The 24012-nt window shown below is 32.9% G+C and overlaps 4 protein-coding genes across 8 annotated transcripts; 2 read left to right on the plus strand and 2 right to left on the minus strand.

Moving 5' to 3' along the window:
* The first annotated feature begins 7381 nt into the window (after positions 1-7381).
* Positions 7382-9638, plus strand: LOC113857269 (probable N-acetyltransferase HLS1). The gene is made up of 3 exons (XM_027489068.1): positions 7382-7606; positions 7845-7975; positions 8783-9638. Exons 1-3 carry the CDS (start codon positions 7382-7384, stop codon positions 9636-9638), a joined length of 1212 nt encoding a protein of 403 aa, XP_027344869.1.
* Positions 9639-10468: 830 nt separating this feature from the next.
* LOC113857235 (3-oxoacyl-[acyl-carrier-protein] synthase 3 A, chloroplastic-like) lies at positions 10469-13301 on the minus strand. Its single transcript, XM_027489033.1, has 7 exons — positions 13043-13301; positions 12661-12797; positions 12385-12490; positions 12178-12296; positions 11434-11498; positions 11126-11348; positions 10469-10690 (listed from the first exon to the last, which is right to left on the minus strand). Exons 1-7 carry the CDS (start codon positions 13299-13301, stop codon positions 10469-10471), a joined length of 1131 nt encoding a protein of 376 aa, XP_027344834.1.
* Positions 13302-13831: 530 nt separating this feature from the next.
* Positions 13832-19805, plus strand: LOC113857044 (protein LOW PSII ACCUMULATION 3, chloroplastic). Of its 5 annotated transcripts, XR_003503170.1 has the most exons (13): positions 13832-14201; positions 14298-14328; positions 14621-14713; positions 14828-14890; positions 15082-15193; positions 15315-15400; positions 15808-15866; positions 15971-16073; positions 16158-16218; positions 16965-17047; positions 17120-17200; positions 17739-18265; positions 18445-19795. XR_003503170.1 is itself a non-coding variant. In XM_027488716.1 (12 exons), the coding sequence occupies exons 1-12, from the start codon at positions 13885-13887 to the stop codon at positions 17796-17798; spliced, it is 1149 nt and encodes a 382-aa protein (XP_027344517.1). In that variant the 5' UTR covers positions 13832-13884; the 3' UTR covers positions 17799-19805. The 5 variants fall into 5 exon arrangements, 4 of the variants coding, with proteins under 4 accessions (XP_027344517.1, XP_027344519.1, XP_027344521.1 ...); XM_027488716.1 differs by having other exon boundaries at positions 17739-19805; XM_027488718.1 differs by having other exon boundaries at positions 13836-14201; positions 16965-17042; positions 17739-18501.
* LOC113857043 (putative cyclic nucleotide-gated ion channel 8) lies at positions 18487-23661 on the minus strand. The gene is made up of 7 exons (XM_027488715.1): positions 23603-23661; positions 22598-23189; positions 21922-22134; positions 20965-21275; positions 20288-20399; positions 19365-19601; positions 18487-19245 (listed from the first exon to the last, which is right to left on the minus strand). The coding sequence occupies exons 1-7, from the start codon at positions 23659-23661 to the stop codon at positions 18514-18516; spliced, it is 2256 nt and encodes a 751-aa protein (XP_027344516.1). The 3' UTR covers positions 18487-18513.
* Between the last annotated feature and the right edge of the window lie 351 nt (positions 23662-24012).

The following is a 24012-nucleotide window of genomic DNA, read 5'->3' on the forward strand; positions in this document are numbered from 1 at the left end:
TGCATAAATTTGGAATTGGTCTCCCAATTCATTTTTTAATGAAATTTGTCTTTCATGTTCATTTCTATTCATGTTGGTTATATTTGTACTGCATACACTTTTATTGTAAAATTGTAAAATCAAGAATACGTGAGGAATATATATATAAGGTTTAGAAATTATATATACTAAAATATAGTATTTAAAAGTATTATGAAATTTTAAAAATTGTTAATCACAATTTTTAAAAAATAAAAAATTACCAGTAAATTTTTTTAGAAAATAATACAATTTTTTAAAATGCCAAAAAAATTGTCTCTGGCAATTTTTGGTGAAATGACAATTTTTAAAAATTTTATATATTTTATAAATTTTTCATTTTTTTCATATATAAAAAAAAGCAGCTATAATTCGATGATCGTATATTAAGATAAAAACAATCCATGATTGAGTTTGATACCTAATGCGAAATGCTCTTATTTTCATTTAATTTTTCAAGGAATTGAAAGATTTGATTCTAACCATAAATTTTTTCATACCATGGATGATGATAAACAATTAGAATATATACTTTCTAAGACAATTAGTATTTTTTTTTAAATAATTTAAAAGATTAAAGTAAGAAGTTAGATGAAGATTTTAGCCTCTAGCAAGTTTTTTTTTTTTTTAAATTGAGAAAAGGAATTATTAATATTTCATTTTTATAATTCATTATTTAATTTATTGTTTGATAACAAAAATTTAGTATAATGAGATAGTAGTTACCATTTGATATACACTTACGAATAGTAATAACACCTTCAAGATTTGGAACAACATAAAAAGATGATCAGGTGTGGTTTTGTCATAATTTGTTTGGATTTTCCTTTATTCTCGTTTTGAAATTCATTTTTATAAAGTTTTTATTCGACAATATAAGAAATTAATAAATTAGTCAAGCTGATCAAAATATAAATGTATGATTAATTATTTTGTTGAGCTGTCATTTAGGAACATAAGAACCAAGATGCTAAAATAATCACTATTATTATAACTAGACATTAATTTCATCAAACATTATTGATCTACCTCTCTAACAGTATTGTAGCAGCTTCATAGACTGATCAAAACCAATAATAATAATAATAATCACTTTAAATTAGTAGATTGAAAACGCTAACTTTAATGGTTTTAATCAAGTTGAATTTTTTACAAATAAAAAAAAACATATTAAATCTGTTATTTCCTACTATCTGTACTTATATTAATGGTCTAGGTTTAGTTTGGATAATTTTTAATAGGTAATATTTATAGGAGTAAAAAATTAAGTGATGAAATAAATTAAATCTATTTTATAAATTAAAATTAACTTAAATTTTTTTAAAAATTATCTCTTTGAATTTTTTTTAAAATTTTTAAAAATTAGTTATTTTTTAAATTTAATAAGAACTTATCCATAAATTTAGTCTTATTTTATATTATATGGAGAAAACTCTAAAATTAAACGAGGGAAGGATTTTGAAGGACATTAAAAAATATTTAAACCTTCTCCTAATTTTAAAACTTTCTAAACAATTTTTTTTTTAATTTTAACTACTTTAAGATGGGCCTTTTTTATGAGAAAAAATTACTAAAATATGGTATTCTTAGCAAAATTATAAAAATATAAAAAATATTAAAAAGTATTATTGACAAGTTTTGATTTTTTAATATTTTTAAAAATCATTATTGACAATTTTTTGTACTTTATAATTTTTTTCCTTTTATCTCTGAACTGTAACAATTTTTAAACTTTATATTTTTTCAAAAACACTGAGTTTCAGAATTTATATTTTTAAATACCATATATAAAAAAATAATCTCTACTATGGTATGTGCTGCTGCAAGGAAAATAAAACCCAGCCTTTGTCTAATAATAATGTAAGCAGTTCTTAATTTTTATCAGTGACTAATGCAAAGGAAATAAATAGATATATGCATTGCAGTCTGCAGAGCTATCTATAATTTTAGAGGTTGCTTTCGAGATCAATGGCTTTCGGCATCCATATTTGTGTCTATGATTAATGGAGATTTGGCAGCTGTCAGATAAGCATTCGAAATAAGAGAATAAACACAGGCCCCATTAATTAAAGTAACACTAAACAAAATAGTTTTAATGCAAACATTACACTAAAGTTCCATTTTTTATATTGTTAATAAATACTGTGATATGATCGTATTAAAGTTATCATAATTATTTATTAATTTACTTATTAAATTTAATAATAAATATATTTTACTATAATTATATGATATTACTTAATAATATGAGAAAATTATAATTTAACCTGTATTGTATTCAAAGTTTGTTGGATTTTATTAATATATTTTTACCTTTTTAATGATAACTATTTACGAAAGCCTGTTAGGGTAGAAATGACCTTTATTAGGTAAAGTTTTATAAAGTTTGAACTTCTTAAATATATCATCTGATATAAGTTATTTAAGAAGTGTTTAGAAGATAATTTATAAGAAAATTATGAAAGTATTTTGTGATTTTGATAAGATTTTTTTTAGTTTATTATTCTTTTTAAGTCTGTACAATTTATTGGTTAAAAATAGAATAATACAATTTTTTTTATTGAAATACACGTTTAATTTTAATTGATAGACAATATTAACAACACTTAAAACAAAATATAAAAATTTTATCCCAAAATAATATATAGATCAATAAGCTTTAAACCTTTAAATAAATTAACAAATACATATGTCTTAAATTTTAAAATATTATAATAAAAATTTAACATATCATTATCATGGGTTACAATCATTATCATTATTACTAGGTTGACATAATAGTATTACCAAAGATAAGACTAAACAATGCTGAAAACTAAAAAAAGAAAAAATAGTTATATATTTATAGGGAAGGATTTTTTTACATTGGTGTAAATATAAAAATTATTATACCTTATTTAAACTTTTCATTTAACTTAAATCTAACAACCAATGAAGTAATAAATTATAACTCGTTAGATTTAAGTTAAATAAAAGGCTCAGATTGGATGTAAGAGTTTTTATATTTATACGGATGTAAGAAAATCTTGTCCCTATATGTATATATGAGGAATGATCTTATTACATCAGTATAAGTCTAAAATTTTTTACACCTAATCTAAATTTTTTATTTAACTTAAATCTAAAGGCTAGTGAAGTAATAAATTATAACCCGTTAAATTTAAGTTAAATAAAAGTTTCAGATTGAATGTAAGAGTTTTTATACTTATACTAGTATAAAAAGATTCTGCCCCTATATATATATATATATATATATATATATATATATATATATTCTCCATGATAAATGATAATAGAGAGTGGTACTAAACATTGTTTATATGGTGAGCACTGTTGATATGCATGCGTACATAAGCGTACGAAATTTGTTAGAGTTTGGTATTAAAATTGAAAATTTGCTTTTACACTTACGGGAATAATTTATGTGAATGGTTAGTATAATGATTAGGGATAATCAGTATTTTTTTGGGCTACTTTTAAAGTGATGCAGCACCTTGTTCATGTGATGCCAAGCGCCCTAACGTAATTAAAGGAAAGTTAAACATTGTTTAATCACAATAATTTCATGTGTTTCACTAATGTGAACAAAGAAAATAGATGCATGGCTATCTCTAATTTGGAATGTTACTTTAATTAAGTAGTGCCACCTTCTTTGAACATGCGTACCTCTTCTTAGGTTCTGTATTCAAAGATTTTATTCACTCATCATACTCTATATAACTGACCTACGCCTATGCTTAGGCCAGTTATAGATTTTTTTTTAATATTTCAATCTTTCAAAGAAATAAATTTAAAAATAAAATACATATAATTAGTCATTAAGAATTTAACAACTAATATTTTAACAACTTCATAATTTATTATATATATATAATTATAATCTTAGCTATTATTTTTTAATTAATAATTATAATCCACTTTATATTCTTGACCTAATTAGTGGATATAATCACAAAACATAACTACATATTTTTATTTTATTTTATCGTATTTTCAATATTTTTTAATTAATATAATAATATAAGTCTACTTATCCTATCTCACCATCTAGCTATTGTAACTTTTTTTATGTAGAAGAGTTTGAGTTAAAAATAAATACGATAAAATAATATAATGTAAATGTAAATTCAGATAATAATTTATTTTTTTCTCATCCCATCGTGACCTTATTTAACTTTTATATCGTAACCTTTTCTTTCATGCTTAAAATGCTTAACATTTTAAAAGAGATAAATCTCAATTCAACATCATTTGAATAATTTTTTTCAGCTGTTCAAAAGTTCGAGAATTGAAACATAATTTGATTGGATTTTGAAAAGACAAAAAAAATAAAAAGATGTTGTAAGATATAAATTAAAATTCAAAGGCATTAACTTCAAGAAGAAAATATAATATATTCGAAGGTCAGATATAAATTGGAAATTCACCTACATTGCTTATGTGTACACCATAAGAATTTTTAAGGCTCTATAATGATGTAAATTAAGAGTTTTTGAAAGGAATTTGCATAGATTCCTATGCATTAGCCCACTTAGACATTACTCACCATGCTAAATTTTTGTTCAATCTTATATTTCAGCAAAGACTAGATAGTGCAAAAGGGATTCAATTCTATCTAGTCTTTGCGACTCATTACTTTACTCAAAGAACAAAATAATACGGTCAATATAATTCGGCCATTGATATAAAAATAAATAAATAAATCAGAATCAAATATTTATATGCTTTCGTAATCAATTACGTAAATAATATTTACTAATCAAATTTATGAAGCTCGTATTAAGAGATACTATCAAATGTGGGTGATTATGGTCCAATAACTTGAACAAATTTTCTGATTATTTTACAATGTAATCTTCATACTTTTGTAACGATAATGTGGTGCAACAAGATATAGGATTCTAATGTGACATTTTATTAGGGTCCTATACACTTTTTTCTTTTCTCATTGTATTATTGTATCGTGCAGCTGCAAAAGAAGATTCGACACCATCTTCATTAGGGGTTAAAGCATTTGAAAGATACATAAAAATCATTCCATTCCCCTATCTAAACGTTAGTATATATGAGTTTACTTTTACTTCTTGATTTAGTAGAAGGGAAAATTAGTACTCAAGACATGGCAGGCATGTCATATGCAACCTTACTCCCTGTTAATGCTGTCACATCACTTTTCCTTTGTTTTCTAGACATCAAAATTTTTGCAAAAGATTTGGCTTTACAACTTTAGCATACGTGTGGCTTTGAAAATTTGGTGTTTTTCAGATTAAGACTTTCATGCTCACCATTTGACTATATGGGTTTGATCTTTACTATAAATTATTTTGAGGACATTAGCCAATTAGTTTTAACAAAAGATTACCATTAATTCTTTAATTAGTGTCATAAAGATATTAGTTAAAGTTTACTTGTTATTTTTAAGAGAAAATTCAAGCAAACAAACAAACAGTCATAAACATTGAAGAATAATGAAACAAAATGGTATGAAAAGTTTGACTGATAAGAGAGGCCGTTAACCATATCATTATGAATCACCAATGTTACAAACTTGATGATTTTAATGGAATAAGGACAACAAACACATCTTCCTCATGTCAAAGTATAGCAACCTCAGAAGCTTTGTAAATATTATTAATATGGCAAATCAGAGTTTGCAATTCCACATTGACCAGCTTCTCATTTTGGTGATAGTGCATCGATCATGCAAGTCTAATCAGAACTTTGGTATATGCATAGCTTTCTTCTGTATCCAGACCTCTCTATTTTTGATGTCAACAGAGTGCTTTTTTACTTTTGTACCATTTGTATGTATCATTTGGAGCAAGTGGTTCCATTGATAGGACTCAAAGTGTCTAAAATTTTAGATTAAATTTTCTATTCCCAAAACAGGTAAGTTTTTGTACACTAGGACCACAATGTACCAAATATAAAAGAGCAAACGTTATCCCATTTTAGAAAAAAAGACACATAAGCTAATAAGATATGGGCTATGGTGAAGCTTCTTTCTAGGTACGCGCGTAGCCATTGAAGACTTGTTCTTTCACAACACTTGGCACCATTCTTTTAAAACATAAACAAACAAAGGAATAGTAAGGTAACAATTGAAAAAAAAGCTCAATAGGTGCATATGATGATGGTGATCAACACCCTACTTTTAAGCCTCACAGTAGCATCCCACATGTTCACCAAAAACGTGGTGAAAGGCATGCTTTTCATACCACTTCCCCCAATAATTGGTGAAAGCAAAGTAATAAGATAAGGGGTTTGTTTCTCTAAGGTTGAGCCTCCTAGTTTTCAAACACCTGGGCGAATCTTAAAAACATTAGCTATCATGATTCTAAAGAATGCTACATGACCCACCACTTGCCCTTTGAGTCACTTAATAAGAAAAATTTAACTAGAGAAAAACATATAGGATTAGTATACAGTTCAATTATTTGCCTTCTGATCTGAATTCACATTGGTTGGTTTTAAAGAATAAAGAAATTTTCGCTTATTTCACACCTTGAGATAGGAAAATATTTAATAAATACCTTTTTATCAAAAGAGATAAAAATAAAAGCGAAAAATAATAAATGCCATAAGTGATATGACTTGACAAAAAGAGAAAAATAAGAGATGTCATATGAATGATGTCACTGTTAAAATCTTTATAAATCAGAATTATTTGACAAATTTCAAACCATCAACACTTTAGATGGGGATAACTACACCTCTTGTTAGAAGAAGGGACAATTATTGCACAGTTAGGCCACTACTTTGACTAGAGATAAACTTTACCTTAGACTGCTTTTGCTGTCATTGTTGTTATCATTATTAAGACATCATTATCCCATATGGGCAGAGCACATTGTGAAAATGAAGACTCTGTAGTGTACCTATCCGTGTTATTTCTCTCCCTTTTGCACATTTAATGTGAATGCCAAAAAAATTTGAAATTTCAACTCTAAATATTAATCCAAAATAATATGTGGTGTATTATCTATCACGAAAAAGTGTACAGGCGTAACAGTGCATATTTAATTTTGATATGTACATGATGTATTGGATCACGCACTACAAACAAAAGAAGATATGAGCATGATGTAATACTATATGGAATAGAAATAACAGAATACATGTTTAGATTTTTTTCTTTTCATTTTTACTAAAAGAACAAGGTCCACTAAACTTTGGGGAGGTGCCACGTCTGCATATTCTTAAGGGTTCTAAGATGTATATATACACACACAGATAGGGCAATGGGCATTGAAAGCTCATAGAAGCTAGCTCAAGTAAGAAGAAGAAAGGATATATATAAATATATATTATTAATCTTCTTTATCTTTTCCTTACTATAGATATTCTAATCAGATAGACTACTATGTCTCTAAAGATAGCAGCCGAAAGTTATCCAAAACCACCATCAGAGACAGTGGAGGAGCCATTGGTGGTGGTAAGAGACTATGATGAAGAGAGACACAAGATAGCAATAGAGAAACTGGAGAGACTTTGTGAGATTGGGCAGAGAGGAAAGCCATCTCTTGTCACTGACCTCATGGGTGACCCCATATGCCGTATCCGTCACTTTCAATTGCATGTCATGCTGGTAACTAGTTACAAATCTAATTCAACTTTTTTCAGTTTAGCATTATCTTAACTTGAATTGCATAACAAAATATTGTTATTGTATCAACAGTCTAGCTATTGCAGAATTATTATAATATTCATAGTTTAACAATTTGAAATTGTTTGATAATTGGAATGAATTCCTTGTAAACTTGGATTTATACACGTTCTTGCTTTTGGACTAAGCTAATCAATATTAGATTTTTTGGCTTAAACAGGTTGCTGAATATGGAGAAGAAGGAGAAGTTGTTGGGGTGATAAGGGGGTGTGTAAAAACAGTTACAAGAAGGAATTCAGTTTATGTAAAACTGGCCTATCTTTTGGGGCTCAGAGTCTCCCCAAGACACAGGTTCTATTCCACTTTGCTCATATGTTTTTGGTTTACTTCCATCTGTTTCTGCATTGCACATTGTCTAAAAGCATCGAAGGAATTCAGGAAAACTTGGCAGTTGGTACTCTTGATTGGTCCTTTGGATGTTAATGTGCATGCGTTTCAGACAAATACCAAAAGCAAGAGTCATAATCAGTTCTGAGTTCTTCTCTATTCTATCCTACTCCACTAAAGCAAAAGTCAGTTCAGAAACTTTTTGCTTCTGTTTTGTTTGCCATTGCTAACTCCTCTTTCGGTCCCTTTCTCTACAAGTTGCTGTGTGCTTTCTTGGCCCTAATCTCATTCAAACCTTATAAAATAAGGGAAACAGAAAAATCAGAAAAAGAAGTGGTGGAGGATTAGATTCTAAGAAAAAGATAAGGCAATGTTCCTCGTATCATGGAAAGGTGAAAAAAAGTATACTTAAGCTAGCCTGTCATTGACACTTGTGTGATGTATCCACCAAGGCTACTTTACAAAGAAACTAGCATTTGGATATGATGTCTTATTCTTATTTTCAACCATCTCTCTGAATTTCGTACAAAGTTCTTCATCTAAACAGCAAGGTCCACACAAACCTTACTTTTTTCCGTTCAGTTCAAATATTCCTTATGATCCACCTCTAGTGCTCTTCATTCTAATCTCTGTTTGATTACTTTTAATTATATATCTAATTCTAGATAAGAGTAAAATAAAATAAAGCTCGAGGGCCAAAAGCAGTAGCTATATATGTTTTGATCCTTGATGAGGCAACAATATGTAAAAAGCTTATCTTGGCATATGCAGGAGATTTGGCATTGGCACAAAACTAGTTGAACATTTAGAAGAGTGGTGCAAACAAAAAGGGGCTAAGTATGCATATATGGCTACTGATTGTACAAATGAGCCTTCCATCAATTTATTCACAAAAAAATGTGGGTACTCAAAGTTCAGGACTCTAACCATACTAGTCCAACCTGTACACGCTCACTACAAGCCAATTAGCTCTAGCGTTGCTGTGCTTCACCTTCCACCACGCCTAGCTGTGTCTATGTATAACCATATATTTGCCAATTCAGAATTTTACCCTAAAGACATAGACTTAATTTTGTCAAATAAGCTGAATTTGGGCACTTTCATGGCCATGCCCAAGAAGTACCTGTCCAAATTTGATCCAAAAAGGGGCATTCTACCTCCAAGTTTTGCAATATTAAGTGTGTGGAACACCAAAGAAGTGTTTAAATTGCAAGTGAAAGGGGTGTCACCACTAGCACATGCCTGCTGCATAGGTACAAGGTTGTTGGATGAATGGATGCCATGGCTAAGGCTACCTTCTTTTCCTGATGTTTTTAGGCCATTTGGGGTTTATTTTCTGTATGGACTACACATGGAGGGAAAATGTGGTGCTCAATTGATGAAGCGCCTATGCGGATTCGTCCATAACATGGCAAAAGATGATGATGGTTGTGGGGCCATTGTGGCTGAACTAGGCCAAAGGGACCCAGTAAGAGACGCAGTCCCACATTGGACCAAGTTCTCATGGGCAGAGGACATTTGGTGCATTAAGAATCTTCAGGATATCCCTATAAAATGTGGGCCTTCTGATTGGGTCACTTCAAGATCCTCCTCATCAGTAATTTTTGTTGATCCTCGCGATTTTTGACATTATCATATAATTCAAATCATATATATATAGAGAGAGAGAGAAGGGGTGAGACTGAGAATGTTGGTAATATCTTTTCTTTCTGCCACTGTAAGCTGTAAATTAAAGCAACTGTTTCGTTAAGTGTGAACGACTAATCCCATACATCTTTAATCATATGCTTCATCTTAATCTGATTATAAATTAAGGAACTTATTACAATAGAGCAATCTAAGAATTAAATAATCACTTTAGCTATACCTACTTTATTACACAAAGAAATATACTTCAACCAACTGGAAACAGCTTAAAACAAAAATGAATGACATAAAGTTGAGCGTTTAGTGGTTATAAGCAGTTGACTTCAAGTTCAAGTGCGTTACAGGGCGTTGCCACACACTTGAAGAGAATCTAGCCGTTTGTACCAAAACAACAGCGAATCTAGTCATCTCATGCTCTCTCATCTAGGGATCTATCTTTTCTCACTTTAGTTTTCATTTATATTTATCTTTCATTTTCTTTTTAAAGTGTAACAAAATTATATGTATATATAATATATATTAATATCTAATCTAATGATAAGAGCGGCTAAAATCATAGGGTTCGGTTCAGCATCAAAGTATGAAGTGATGCAGCGTGGAGTAATGAAAAGCATTAGAAAAAAATAAAAATAAGTGCGAAGAGGATGTAAGAAAAATAAAAACGTACAAACCGAAACTCAATAAAAATAAACAAAAGCAAAAAGTATAACTCATGCTCACGTACTCTCCCTATGCTTAGGAGTTTAGACAGCTGCACTTGTTCATGAATTTCTTGTCTCTATTTGCGATGCTGCCATGAAAGAAAAATTCTCAGCCCCATCGAAAAATTGCGGATCCCCAAGTAAGACCAGCACCAAAGCCCGAAGCTGCAATAGTTTGACCTGCCTTAACTTTCCCACTTCGAACAGCTTCATCTAAAGCCATGGGAATAGAAGCAGCACTTGTGTTACCGTAATTAGCCAAATTTGATATTACCCTTTCTGAGGGAACTTCCAACCGAGTGGCAACTGCATCAATAATCCTCTGGTTTGCCTACACTTACTAAGAAGTTAGGCACTTATGTATGTGTCACCTTCCATCCTCTAAGCAAAGATAATACTATAATTTATGCCATGGATTTCCAATTTAGTTCAAATGAGATTCTATTTTAATCATAAATTACTCTCACTACTTAGCAAATTAATGAAGTGCTAGGGACGTGCAACTAATACATATATAAAAGAATATATTTTTTTTTTAACTTGTGAACTATTACATATGATAATAATTTATATATGGTATGTTTTTATTGAAAAATATAGAATTAATACAATTCAATGCATTGATACTATTAAATACTATAATTTTTTAATAAAAGCGTACTCTATATAGGTTACTATAATGAGTAATGTCGTGCAAAGTTAGAAAAATTGATATAAGAATCAAATGACATGTTCAAATTTTGTTTTGTAGATTATTTCTCTGTACCTGATGGAGAAGTAACCAATCAATGCTTGACATAGATAGACCAGCCTTTTCAAGGGCCGACTCAATTGATGGTGGCACGCTTCGTACAGCAAAGCGAAAAACTTCTTTGCCATTCATTTGAAGGCATGAATATGAAGACTGCCTAGGAGGAAAGTCTACGACAGAACCATTTGAATCCACTGCACTAATAACCTTGTTTTCCTTAATTGCAGCGTTTAAATGCCTACATGAAGTGATATTAGATGTTTACAGACGTTGCTTATAGGAAGAGGAGACAGGTTTTAAGTAAAAACATGAGATTTACATACCTTTGACCATTACCATCACTATGCAAATCAAAACCAAATAAACCATCTTCTTCATTGTTGCAGGCCTGCAGTGCATTCATAACACCAGATCAATGCCATCAAGTGATCATTTTATATCCTTTCGTTAAAAATTCCTTTTCCAGAAAGCATCAGTTATTTGTTTCAGTTCACAGCACTGTAACCCAAAAAGAAAATAATCTTACAAAAAAATATAGGACCTGAAGACCTTATTTCAGAGCTATGGTAATATCTTATTTACAATTTTACACAGTCGGTTCGAAGATTAGCACAAGAGCTTGCTTGCATCTTAAATTTCGGAACAAATGTTTAAAAATTTTCCCTTTCATCTTCACTCGAGATGAAAAATAGAAAACGAGCTTTTGGAAGAGTGGTCCTTCATGTTATCTGAGACTTTATATTCAACTGGTTTTTAGTTCAATCCTTGTTGCACCTGTCATTCTAATTGAAAAGTTGAATTTCAGAACAAGTGCGCTTGTGCATTATCCACTCATAGTCCAAAGAGCTCTTGTGTGTGTGGATGTGTTAGAGATATAATATAAAAAAACCATTCATTTACATCTACCTAATGCTTACGCTTTTGAGAAAATTGGTTCTTGACAAACTTAAACACAGAAAAATACTAATAAGCTAATGATAAAAGCAAAGAAATGCGATCCAAATTACTAGTTGACATTTCTGGATTAGCTATTAACATTGGACACCATCAGAAATATGTACAGTAACCTGTACTAGTACAGCACCAGCAGCATCCCCAAAAAGTATACAGGTCCCTCTGTCTGTCCAATCCACATATCGTGAAACAGCATCAGCCCCAATTACCAGAACATTATGAAATCCAGCCCCTGCATTCATTCATATAAAGGGAAAATATTTTCACCATGTCTAAAAGGTATTACAACCTCAATTTAACAAAATATAAGTGATTCATACCCCTAATGTGACAAGCAGCTGATATTAAACCCAACACAAATCCACTACAAGCAGCTGTAATGTCATAAGCCAATGGATATCTTTTGCAGCCAAGTTGTTTTGAAATCTGAATCCCACAAGGAGAATAACAATTGTGAAGAAACAAAAATAAGATGCCCACACAAGCTGTTTTGTATCCAGTCCATGCATATTCATTCAGGCATTGCAACATTTTTGTCAATGCATGCAGCTTCTCTATGATCTATATATATAATATATCAATCATAGCACACAAACCTGAGGAGCAGTGCCAAAAAGATCATCCGGAGTAGATGAGCACATCAAGATTAGGTCTACATCATCAGGATCCACCTTTGCCATCTCCAGAGCTTTTCCTGCTGCCTCTACTGCTAAAGTTGCCAAGTTTTCTCCACCTGCAACCACAAGTCACAACAACATCTTCAACAATAACTAGTATAAGTTTATTCAAAAGCTACAATTAATAGCGTTAAAGTAAGCTTAGTTCCACATAATTAACCAAACATGTAAAATAAGTATTCAAGTTAATGATTTAAAGCGTGTTTGGTTTGACATTAAAAACAAGTAGATCTACGTTTACTTCAAAGTTACTAGTAGTATTTTCTACGTTGGATTAACATGTTTTGAAACATACACTTACCTGAGAGGATTCGGCGTTTGTGAATCCCAGTGCGAAGTGATATCCATTCATGAGAAGTATCAACTATTTTTGCAAGATCATCGTTAGAAATCTCAAGAGTGGGCACAGCAGATCCACATCCAACGAATTTACACCCTTTACTACTGCTAGTGACAGGCCTACAAACACTAGAGCAAACACTGAGTTTGGCATTGCGAGGAAGAGGAGCAAATGAAGTAGCAGAAAGCAACAGTAATGATGACGATGCTGCATTTGCCATTTAAGTTATAACTAAGCAAATGCAGTTCTGCACTTGCATTCTCCATTTAAACACACTATTTATACTGAAAACCCAGTTCAGTTCCCACTCAGCTACTTTCGTGGCTCATCAAACATGCACATGCACCCATCTTTATTTATTGCTTTTATTTTTAAAATTTGATTAAGTGTTTGATACAAGTTTCACTACTTGAATTTATTTTTTATATTTTTTTAAATTAAGATTCAGTCTCTACTTTTTTATAAACTGTTGTTTTTATAAAAGTTACTGTTAAATGTCAACCACAAGACTAAAAATAAAAATTTATAAAAATATAAAAATTATATAAAAAATATTTTATAAAAATTTAATCTAAATTATGAAACTTTTTTAGTATTAAACGCTTAATTAAACTTTATTTTTATCATCCTTTCGGCTCCTTGATTGGTTGCATTCAATCAATTGGGCCAACTAGGGTGGCCCAATAATTCCGTTTACGGCCCAGTTAATCATTAACTATGCATGATTGCTGACGCTGTTAAGAGGACACGTCATCGTCCTGCTCCTATCCATCATTGCAGAGCTGAGAGAAAACACAAACACTATGGCTATGTCGATGGCCGTTTCATCTCCACCTTTCAACCTCACCTTCCTTCGCCTTCGCTCTTCTCCACTTCAATTTGTTTCTTTCACTACGAAATTTTCTTCTTCTTCTTCTTCTTCCGCTCAACCTCTGCGCAGGGTCACTGCCAAAATACGAAGCGTTGGAATTGGAAGAGAAGGTGGAGGATCCAAGCCAGATCCGAAGGCCGGTGTCTCTTTATACAAACCGAAATCCTACGAAGTTCTCGTCGCGGATGCTGCTAATTCCCTCGCCTATGCTATTCAAGATGGAAAACTTCGCCTCGAAATCGATTTTCCGCGTGTGTTCATTCCACTTTGAATCTGCTCAAATAATGAACAACGATTTCCGAAATAACCTAACTCGCATTTGTTTTCCTGATTTTTCCCTTGCAGGCCCTTGCCCAGCAACGTGTCTTCTTATAAGGTACTATTCTTTGCGGTGTTTTCATGAAGCGAAGTGAGGAATGCATTAGCATAGCAAATTTTTACATTCACTTCACTTATTCCTCTGCTTCTTTTGTATTGGCTGTGATTATCTACATATGAGTCTGTTTAATTGATTTTTGTGTCTATACTATGTGGTTTGTGCTAAGCTAACAGTAACACTGATTTCATGTTTGAAGAAACTGTTCTAATTTACAGTTATTTGAGTTTTGTGTGAAATGCTTGTCTGAATATACTGCACATAATTTTCTCAAATTCCTAAATATTTCAAGGGATCTTCAGATGAGTTCATTGATGCCAACATTCAACTTGCCTTGGCGGTTGTAAGAAAGCTCCGGGAAAAAATGGAGACCAGAGCTTGCATAGTAAGAAGATGCATTCTTTTCTTCCCTTCGGAAGCAAAACGTATTTCTTTTCAAGTATATATTTTACTCTCTTTTTTTGGGGGGAAATGTTACTACATTTGTGCCTGATTGTAGGTATTCCCTGATATACCAGAGAAGCGCCGAGCCTCTCAGTTGTTCAAAGCAGCTCTGGATTCGGTAATCTAACAATAACTCGTAATGAATTTGTTCCCCATCTATTTAATAAATTGATTTCCATTTAATTAATGACATTTTTCCAAAATCGTGCCTGCAAAAGATTGCACCATCAGAAAATTCTGAAGTATTTAAACTATTTTCTAAAATTTTTTTGGATTGATTCTGAATGTAGACATTATATTTTTCTCCAGATTGATGGAATTACCCTAGGTTCCTTAGATGATGTCCCTGCTGGACCTATGACTTCGTTTTTTAGATCTGTTAGGAACACCCTTGATTTTGACTTTGAAGATGACAATGAAGGTTAGTTCTTGGGGGAAATGGCAATAGTGTAGTTTTCTAAATGATAACATTGTTCTACTTACCAAATCCTGTTTGTGATAAAGTAATAATGTTTTGACAATTTCTTTTTGTACAAGTGCAGGACGATGGCAGTCTAGTGAGCCTCCGTCACTCTACATATTCATTAACTGCAGCACACGTGAACTTGCCTATATAGAGAAGTATGTGGTATGGTATCTCTGCCATTAGAAGTTTTCCTGAACCCTTTCTCCATTTCAAATCTTCAATGTGCTAATGAAATTTCACTTTAATCTGCATTGGCTTGGTCTTGGCTTCTCTAGTCAGAATTGTTTTTAGTTCTTGTTCATTGGTGATAAATAATATGCAGTAATATATGTTGACTTGAGTCCTTTCATTTGAATTTGAATCAGCATGCAATCTTCTGCAATATAGAGTTTTGCTTCTAGTCTATCCCTTACAGTAGCAATATCTTTAATGGAAAAACTTGATTCAGGTTCTGCTTTTTATACCCATGTAATTATCTGTGATTGAGCATAATTTATTCTGTACCCTGGCTTCACCTCGATGCTTTAGTTTTATGTATATTTTCTACCTTAACTACTTGGCTTCTGCAGGAAAATTTTGCTACATCAACACCAACACTTTTGTTTAATCTTGAACTAGACACACTGCGGTATATGCTCTACTCCTTTTTTTTTTGGTTGAGTTTTCATACATGCGTAAGTGCTTAACTATTTCATATACTTATGTTTGACAGAATAATTATTGAATTTACAGTGCTGATTTAGGCCTTCTGGGCTTCCCCACCAAAGATTTGCACTACCGCTTTCTTTCTCAGTTCACTCCGGTGTTTTACATTCGAATCAGAGAATATTCGAAGGTACCCCTTCTTTATTGAATTATCTCTAGATATTGATATTTTATCAAATAATAGGCATTGATTACTTCTTTTTCTGCTTTTAAGACAGTTGCAATAGCACCTTACATTGTCAATTACAGTGGAGCTGTGTTCCGCCAGTACCCAGGTAAAACAATATATTTATATGGGTATGTCACATATGTGTACAACATATACGTGCATTTGCATACACATACACATGCATATGAGAGACACACATTCCCACTCACATGTGCGTGTGCACAAAAACAATGTACATATATGGCTAAGGGCATGCTCAGATCGTAATTTTTTCAATATGTTAATACTGCAATCACATATTACGTAAAATAAATATTGAGATTAATACAAAAAAAAAAAGAAATGTAATGCACTACTAAGAAAGTTGAGGAAAAAGTATGGTAAACTGCTAATTTTATACCATTTATTTGATATTAGCATCAGGCCTGACATGGAAAACTTTTTTCCAGTTTTTTTTTTTAATTTCATTTTATAAAAGAAGAAAGTGATTACTTACATCCATTTGCAGCAAGGGACAAATTTTCTACTCAGAAACCACCTTATTATTCAGGGAAATAGTTTTGCCATATTGTTCTTTTAATACCCATTACTCTTTGAACAGTAGCACTTGGTTATTGTGAATAATTGTGTTGGCTTGTTGCGAATCACTTAGAACGCTTACTGAGCAATCAATATCTAGCTTTTCTGGTGCATAGTACATGGTAATTAAAGGCATGACACAAACTGTATCTAGCCAGCAGTTAATGCCAGATATATTTTAATTTATATTTGTTTCTTATTGTATAACTAGTATACTTTTCTTTGCTGATGATATTGATGATGCACCTAATTGTTTCTACATAAACTGTTCAGGTCCCTGGCAGGTGATGCTTAAACAAGCAGATGGTTCATATGCTTGCATAGCAGAAAGTGCAACCCGCTTCACCCTTGGTGAAGTAATTTCATGGACCTAACCTCATTTGCTTATTATTGTAAATAGTTTCATATTAATCCATTGACTGATATAGGCCAAAGAGGAATTGTTGAGGGTCTTGGGACTTCAAGAAGAAGAGGGAAGTTCTCTTCAATTTCTTCGAAGAGGCTACAAGGTGTTTTCTTGTTATTAGTCAGTTTCTGTTAACTATATGCATGCTTGTTTCTTGTTTGTTAGTGCTCTTTTTATCCCTGGTAAAATTTGCATGTTCCTGTGATCCTACATTGCATCCTTATAATGCTCCTGTCCTACATAGCACCAAAATGTAGTGTCAATTCTGTACAGTCGGTTCACAAAGTTGAGGCAGCACAGGTTTCAATGTGCCTTCAGATTTCGTTCAATTCCTCTTGTCCTATTTGTTTACTTGAAAGTACCAATGGTTGTACTATGAAGCAGGCCTTCTTGTACAACTTCTTGTGGGTTTTATGTAATATTATTCTTAATTTAATTATTCTAACCTGCATAACTATTCACCTTTTAAAATTTTTATGCAAGTGACCATGAAGATACTCATTCATAACCTGATGTTTGGTTTGGGCATTGTGTTGATTCAGTTTCCTACTACATTGGGTTTATTGTGAGATATTAAATCTTATTCGGCCATGTCTCTAGTTCAGTTATAAATCTCTAGCCTGCATTGTGTGATATTACAGGCAAGCACGTGGTGGGAAGAAGATTTTGATTTGGAAGCATCTTCTGCATGGCGGAGTTGAGTAGTATACTTTTAGAGGAGATTGTGTTTTATAGCATTCGCATGCGGTGGATGTTGAATGCTCACGTATATAATCAGGGAAGGCATTTCCTGCAGAAGCGCCCAATTTTTATGTTTAATATTCTTTAAATGTAATATTTTTCTATTCTTTCTCTTTCAGTTTGAAACTGATGTGGCCCATTTCTGGCAAAGAAATATGAAGACTTTGTAAACTCAATTGTAACACGTCAGTTGTGGGCATCCACCCGCGCATGTCAATAGTTAGTGTGTACAATAGTATGGGATACCGCATACCCCTAGAAGAGAGGGCCGTGTAACCCTATCTTGTGGAATCATGTTGCATTTCTTAACCATGAAATCCGTATTGTTTGTTTCGCCCAGTTGCATCACAAATACAAAGATGATTTTCCTTACTTGGTAGAGGAGACAGGAAGAATGCGCATGAATCATATTGACATATATTACTAGGTACCCGCAGATGTGTAAAAAAAGGCGTGCAATTAGATATTATATCTAAAATTCATATCTTTGGAAATTTAACAGATGTAGAATCGTGTTCTAGGTCATTCATCAAAAAATTTTCACACCGCGTAAGCTAAGGCTGTTAGTGATATCAGCTGACGAATGTGTGTATCTTGCAAGTGCAGCTAGTGTACTATCTGAAGGACTCGCAGTATACATCAAGATTTTGCATTTTAACAGAAAGAGGAGGAGGATCAATTTTCATCTAGATCACTGAAGTCAGGTTCTGGGGGCTTTTGGAGTTTGACCAGCTCCCTGGAACTTGAACCGCGAAGCCTATGACCACGGAGGGCACTGGCGGCAAAGCGAGAAGCATAGACGGTTGCACTAAGTCCGAACCTTGAAGAAGAAGAAGAAGATGCATTACGCGTGACCAAGGCCCTTGCAGAATCATCACTTCCTTCACAATCAGAATCATAAAATTCTTCTTCCTCCTTCCGGCGTTGCTCTGCAATCTTTCTCCTGCAATGCCGCCTCCATGCAGCTTGGATGTATATTGCAGCCCACGTTCTCCACTGCTGTGAGTAGAAACGGAAAGTGTGCTGAACCTGTCTACTGTGAATGTGCCTAAACTGGGAAGCTACAAACTTCAACTCCTCTGCTTCCAATGCAAATGCCTCAACCTCATTTATAGCCTTCACTGTCCTTGTTGATGATGGCAAGTTAGCGGCAGATTTGGGGTCCAATGCCCATGTTAGTAGCTCTTCTCCACAGAAGTCATTTTCTTTCAGAAGACCTCTGTTGAAAAATCCACTTCTTCCTCCATCTGTAGTAACACTCTCTAGACGACCACGAATGATGAAGAGCATCTCATTAACTGGGTCCCCTTCTCTAACTATGTAAGTGGCTTCTGTATACAAACTAGGCTTCAATCGCTCACATATAGCATCAAGCAACCGTTCATCCATGTTAGCAAAGAGAGGAACCTGAATATATGATGACATATACACAAGACAGATGAGAAATGAAGACTTACAAGTGGCAGTAGCACTCAGTCATATATATGATGACATCTCATAAGAAATGTTTTTATATTCGTACTCACCCTTCTAACCAAATTCAAACAAAGATGCCGTTTGATATCTCTCCTTAGATCTTTTGGTAGACTTTGAACCAAACTCTCTTCATCTACTCCTCGAGTGTTCAGCCACTTGTATTGGTCATAGCGTCTCACCCTTTCCCTTAGCTCTGGAGGAAGCAAACGATGGTGCATCCACTGCTCAGAGTCACGTCTTTTGATCCTCATTTCCTCGAGACGAACTGACATTGATTGAAGATAGGTCTGTCCAATTGCACGATAACACAAAGATTAGAACTAAATAACAATTTTGTTCAAAGTACTCTCCTTTTGCTGAGAGGGGACTTGTATGTTACATCATGTTAAAGCATGAGAATAGTTTGACTTTGACCCATCCCTTAATCATATCAAAGCTCATATGTCATATGAATGCTTATTTCATTTCAAATAAAAGAGAAGCTGAGAAGATGGTGGTAATTGTGGATGCTGTAAGACTACATTAAACAATCATAAATAAACATTGACTTTGTTGTTTTTACCGACTGAAATGTTGCTGTTGTTACAGAGAATACTGGAATGTGCATAAGTAATATAACCATCTCTTTTTCCAAAGCATTTTGTTTAAAAGTATATACAGGTGTCTTAGTTATGTCGAGCAAGGGTGTGAACAGAAATTTCATATAGCGTCTCTCCCAAGTCCTAAACTAGTTAATTGATTTGAGTTAGAATGTAGGTAAATAAACGCTTGCGCTATGTATCTTTGCCAAAAAGAAAAAAAGAAAAAACAGTTCTTAAGTCACATAAACTGGCATATTATCATTGTTCAGGTGAGAATTTTATTCAATCATTCATCTTGTGGTGGTGACTAACTATTAAAGTATAATGTTGATCAAGATATCAATAATCATCATAGATAAAGAGAGATTCATAGCGCAAACTTTTTTGTTTACCTGCATGTTTCCAATCAGAAGAGCGAAAAGGACAAGCCCCGAAATAGCTATTACTATGGAAAACATAACCTCTCCAGGGTAGGTACTGGTTAGAAGCCCCTGACCAAGTGTACTGTGAAATGCAAAACAGAAGGTGCTTAGGTTAGTAAAACTCGGAAACACAGCAATTTCAGGTTATTGAAATGCACGTGCTAGATGCAGACAGTAGGTAAGAAAGAGCAACAGAATTCTGCACCAACTTGCCAAACATACGTATTGATAACCGTATTGGTTGGAGATGTGAGGGCTAAGTGTCAATATGTCATCTTTAAATGACACTGAATAAACTATAATCTGCGGCAAACATTTTGAAGCAAGCATCAAGTGAATGTTGACATAATAATATGGGTAAAGTTGAATCAGAAGATGGTGTCGAAGTCTTTTAAATCAAGTGGTCGAGAGTTCAATACTTCCTGCCCCTAAAGTCCAACACAAGATAGTAAAGTAGTGTGGCCTGGAGGTTATCCATTCTTGAAATTCAAGAAGTCTTTTTTTTAGATGTGTTTTAAAACATGAATCAGAACAAACTTCCAGAAACCATAACGGCTGAAATTTTTGGAGCTAATGGTTACTTAACATCTGCTATAGAGAAAATTTAGACGGGTATTATAATATTGTTAATCAGACAAGGAATATACCTCAAATTTTGAAGCCCCCACCATAAACAGTAACAGAATTTAGGAAAGACTTCAATGGAAGCCACAATATCAGACTGTATAGCTTGAGAGAAGATTCCATAATTGAATGCTGAGGTATCATCCTCAACAAAGCAGCGACTTTTAAGAACAGTTTCGCTGACATTTCTCCAACTTTCATACCCTGTCAGATGCTTGTTGGAACTCCCACAATACAAGAAATGTGTATTGCATCCATCCACTTCTTTACAAGCATTCTTCCAGCATGTGTCATTTCGTTCGATGGCTAACAAATACCAGACAGAGCCAGTTATCTGTGGCATTATGGAATTGAGTCAGAAGAATTAACTTATTACTACATATACTTAAAACTTGATTAGGCACTCGTACCCATCTCATGTGTCTCGCCATTCCAACAAAAAAAAGTTATATATCTCGTGCTGTCTCTGCCACCCTTTTTATTGTCACTTCTAGATTTTAGTTTCCAAAACATATTCTAGAAAATTAATTTCATCATTTCTGGAATTTATTTTAAAATCTTTTGATTGAGACCCTAATAATAGACTGGAATTATGGTTTTGTTTTAGAAGTACCAGGACATGTTTAATTTTTAACCTAAAAAATATAAGGACCAAAAATTATAGTTTAACCTTTATTTAACAGGCAATCAAGAGTTTGGGATAATTTCGCTTCCAGGACCGACTAAATTGATCAGTTTATACGCAAGTCCAATGCAACTGGTCTTATTTAAGCAAACAAGGCATACATTAGTTAATAATCATTCATATTAAAGAAATGTGCCAAGTTTGTTTACTTGTATGTGTACAAATTAAATAATAGTGACTATTAGTGTGATCCTGCAGTAATCTTTATGTCAATATTACTATTAATCAATTCATGTACGTACTGTGCAGCAAAAGAGAATCAGAAAAGAAGGATTGCTTTACAACATGGACTTACATGACTAGCAAGCATATACCAGATCAAATAGTACATGGCACCGAGCAATGCGTTTTCAGAGAAAACACCAGCTGTTTTTTTAACTTCTGAAGCTAAAGGTATAAAGCGTAGAAATCTTGGAAAATATTGCAAGATGACAATTCTCAACAGTGCCGTTTTTGTGGCCAATACCTCTACACGTCCTGTTCTGTAAAGATATTTCCACACTATAATCTGCGGCAAACATGAAGATAATTGAACCACATTGGCAAAGAAATTTCCAAATCTAACCTGAATCACCAACCTCTTGATGACATCATAGGTCGATTTTAGTAGCAGTTAACAATTGTTAAGGTTAGCGCAATGAGTGACTACTAAAATTAGCCAAAAAGTGGTAAATATACAATCACTGTCTTATAATAGTACTTCATGAGAAAACTACAAATAATCTTCTTGTGGGATAAAATAAAAGATGGAAGAATCCTTGTATGCTATTTTATTAAGCTTGCCTACATAACCTTTCATGCATTGCAATGCAGTATATATTCCTTTTATTCAAAGCTTCTCACTAATTTCATAATTCTTCAAATTTCACCTAAATATTATACAAAGAAAAGGTGAAACGTTAAGTATTATACACAAACATATATAGATGCAAACTAGTGGCTTAAAGGGGAGCACGGATAGTTTCTCAAACCTGTGGCATAGGCAGCACAGAAATGAAGTCAACAATGAAGTAACGTTGTAAATATCTCTTGGCAATTTGTGCAGGATCAATGACAAGTTCACCTCGTCCAAATACTCGAGATGAAGGTGCAATATAAGCAGTGCGGAATTGAAAACTTATGCGGAGAAGATAAACGACATCACATATTGTTCTTAATGTAACGGCAAAACGTGCTAGCTTGTTGTCTATGGCGAGACAAAATGATTTGTGGTTGAAATAAGGAAGATAGAAGAAGAATGGATCACAAGCTACAGAAAAAATGCATAGAATCTCGAAAAACTTGTTCCAATAGAGAAGGTTCTTATCTTGAGGATCAAATACTTTTTTCTCTGAGACTTTAAGATCTTCTGGGAATACTGCAAAAGTGACTCCACTTTTGAGTGATCTTCCAAATGTCTTGAGTCCATCTGAACCCTTCTTGACTCCTAGCCTAAAGGATTTCGATGCTTTTTTTCTTCCACGACCAGGAAGAGGCAGAGGCAAAGAATCTAAGTTAAATCTTAATTTCTTCATCCCACTTGAACCAGATGACATAGACAAATTGGAATCCAGATCATCCAACCTACATCATCCACTGTTTGTCAGATTCAGAGACGCTTATGTTAATAACTTAGCTTCTGCGATATTTACTGTGCCAAAACTTAAGTGCAATACCATAAACACTGTTAGTGTTGTTTTTCAATGAAAATTATAATTTCACCTTGTGTACGAACCTTTAATGCTAGTGCGTTGATATTTAATGGCGATCAATATTATGTAGATTATAGAGATAAGACTCCAATTCCGATAAGAGAATAACGCCAACAGTAGCTATAACACTGCACTTAAGTTTTTTTCTTATTTATTAATCAAAGTGGAATATAACCAGAAAATGGAACAGAACAAATATCCATTGCTTAGCAAAATCATATTGAACATGTTACATTTAAACACAAATAGAACATTAAAAATAAATTGTGGTCATGTATTATATACCTTACAAACTTCTCCTTCTGGCCTCCAATATACTGTGACTTGTAACCAGAGTCAAACATTTTGAGGAAATAACATAGAGACCGCCAGGAATAAAGTTCAGTCTACAAGTTTCCTGACATATGAGAAAGCTTAGTATTCTATCTAATATAATGCAGACAATGTCAGCCATGTCAGAAAGTTTCTCTTGTACATAAATATGAAATGCAAAGGGAAAAAAAAAAGAAAATGTGGAAAAATAATCCTTAGAAAATAAATACAATGTAAAAAACGGAGTAGCTTAAAGAATCACAAGCAAGGAAACTTGGTAATAATAATTTGACATGATCAAACATGTTTTCATAAACGTCAGTCCATACAATGAAAATGAAAATGACTCGAACACAAATCTAACAAAAATTTATTCATAATGT

Source organism: Abrus precatorius, unplaced genomic scaffold (genome assembly GCF_003935025.1).
Source record: "Abrus precatorius isolate BTA unplaced genomic scaffold, Abrus_2018 Scaffold153, whole genome shotgun sequence".
In the NCBI taxonomy this organism is placed as follows: domain Eukaryota; kingdom Viridiplantae; phylum Streptophyta; class Magnoliopsida; order Fabales; family Fabaceae; genus Abrus; species Abrus precatorius.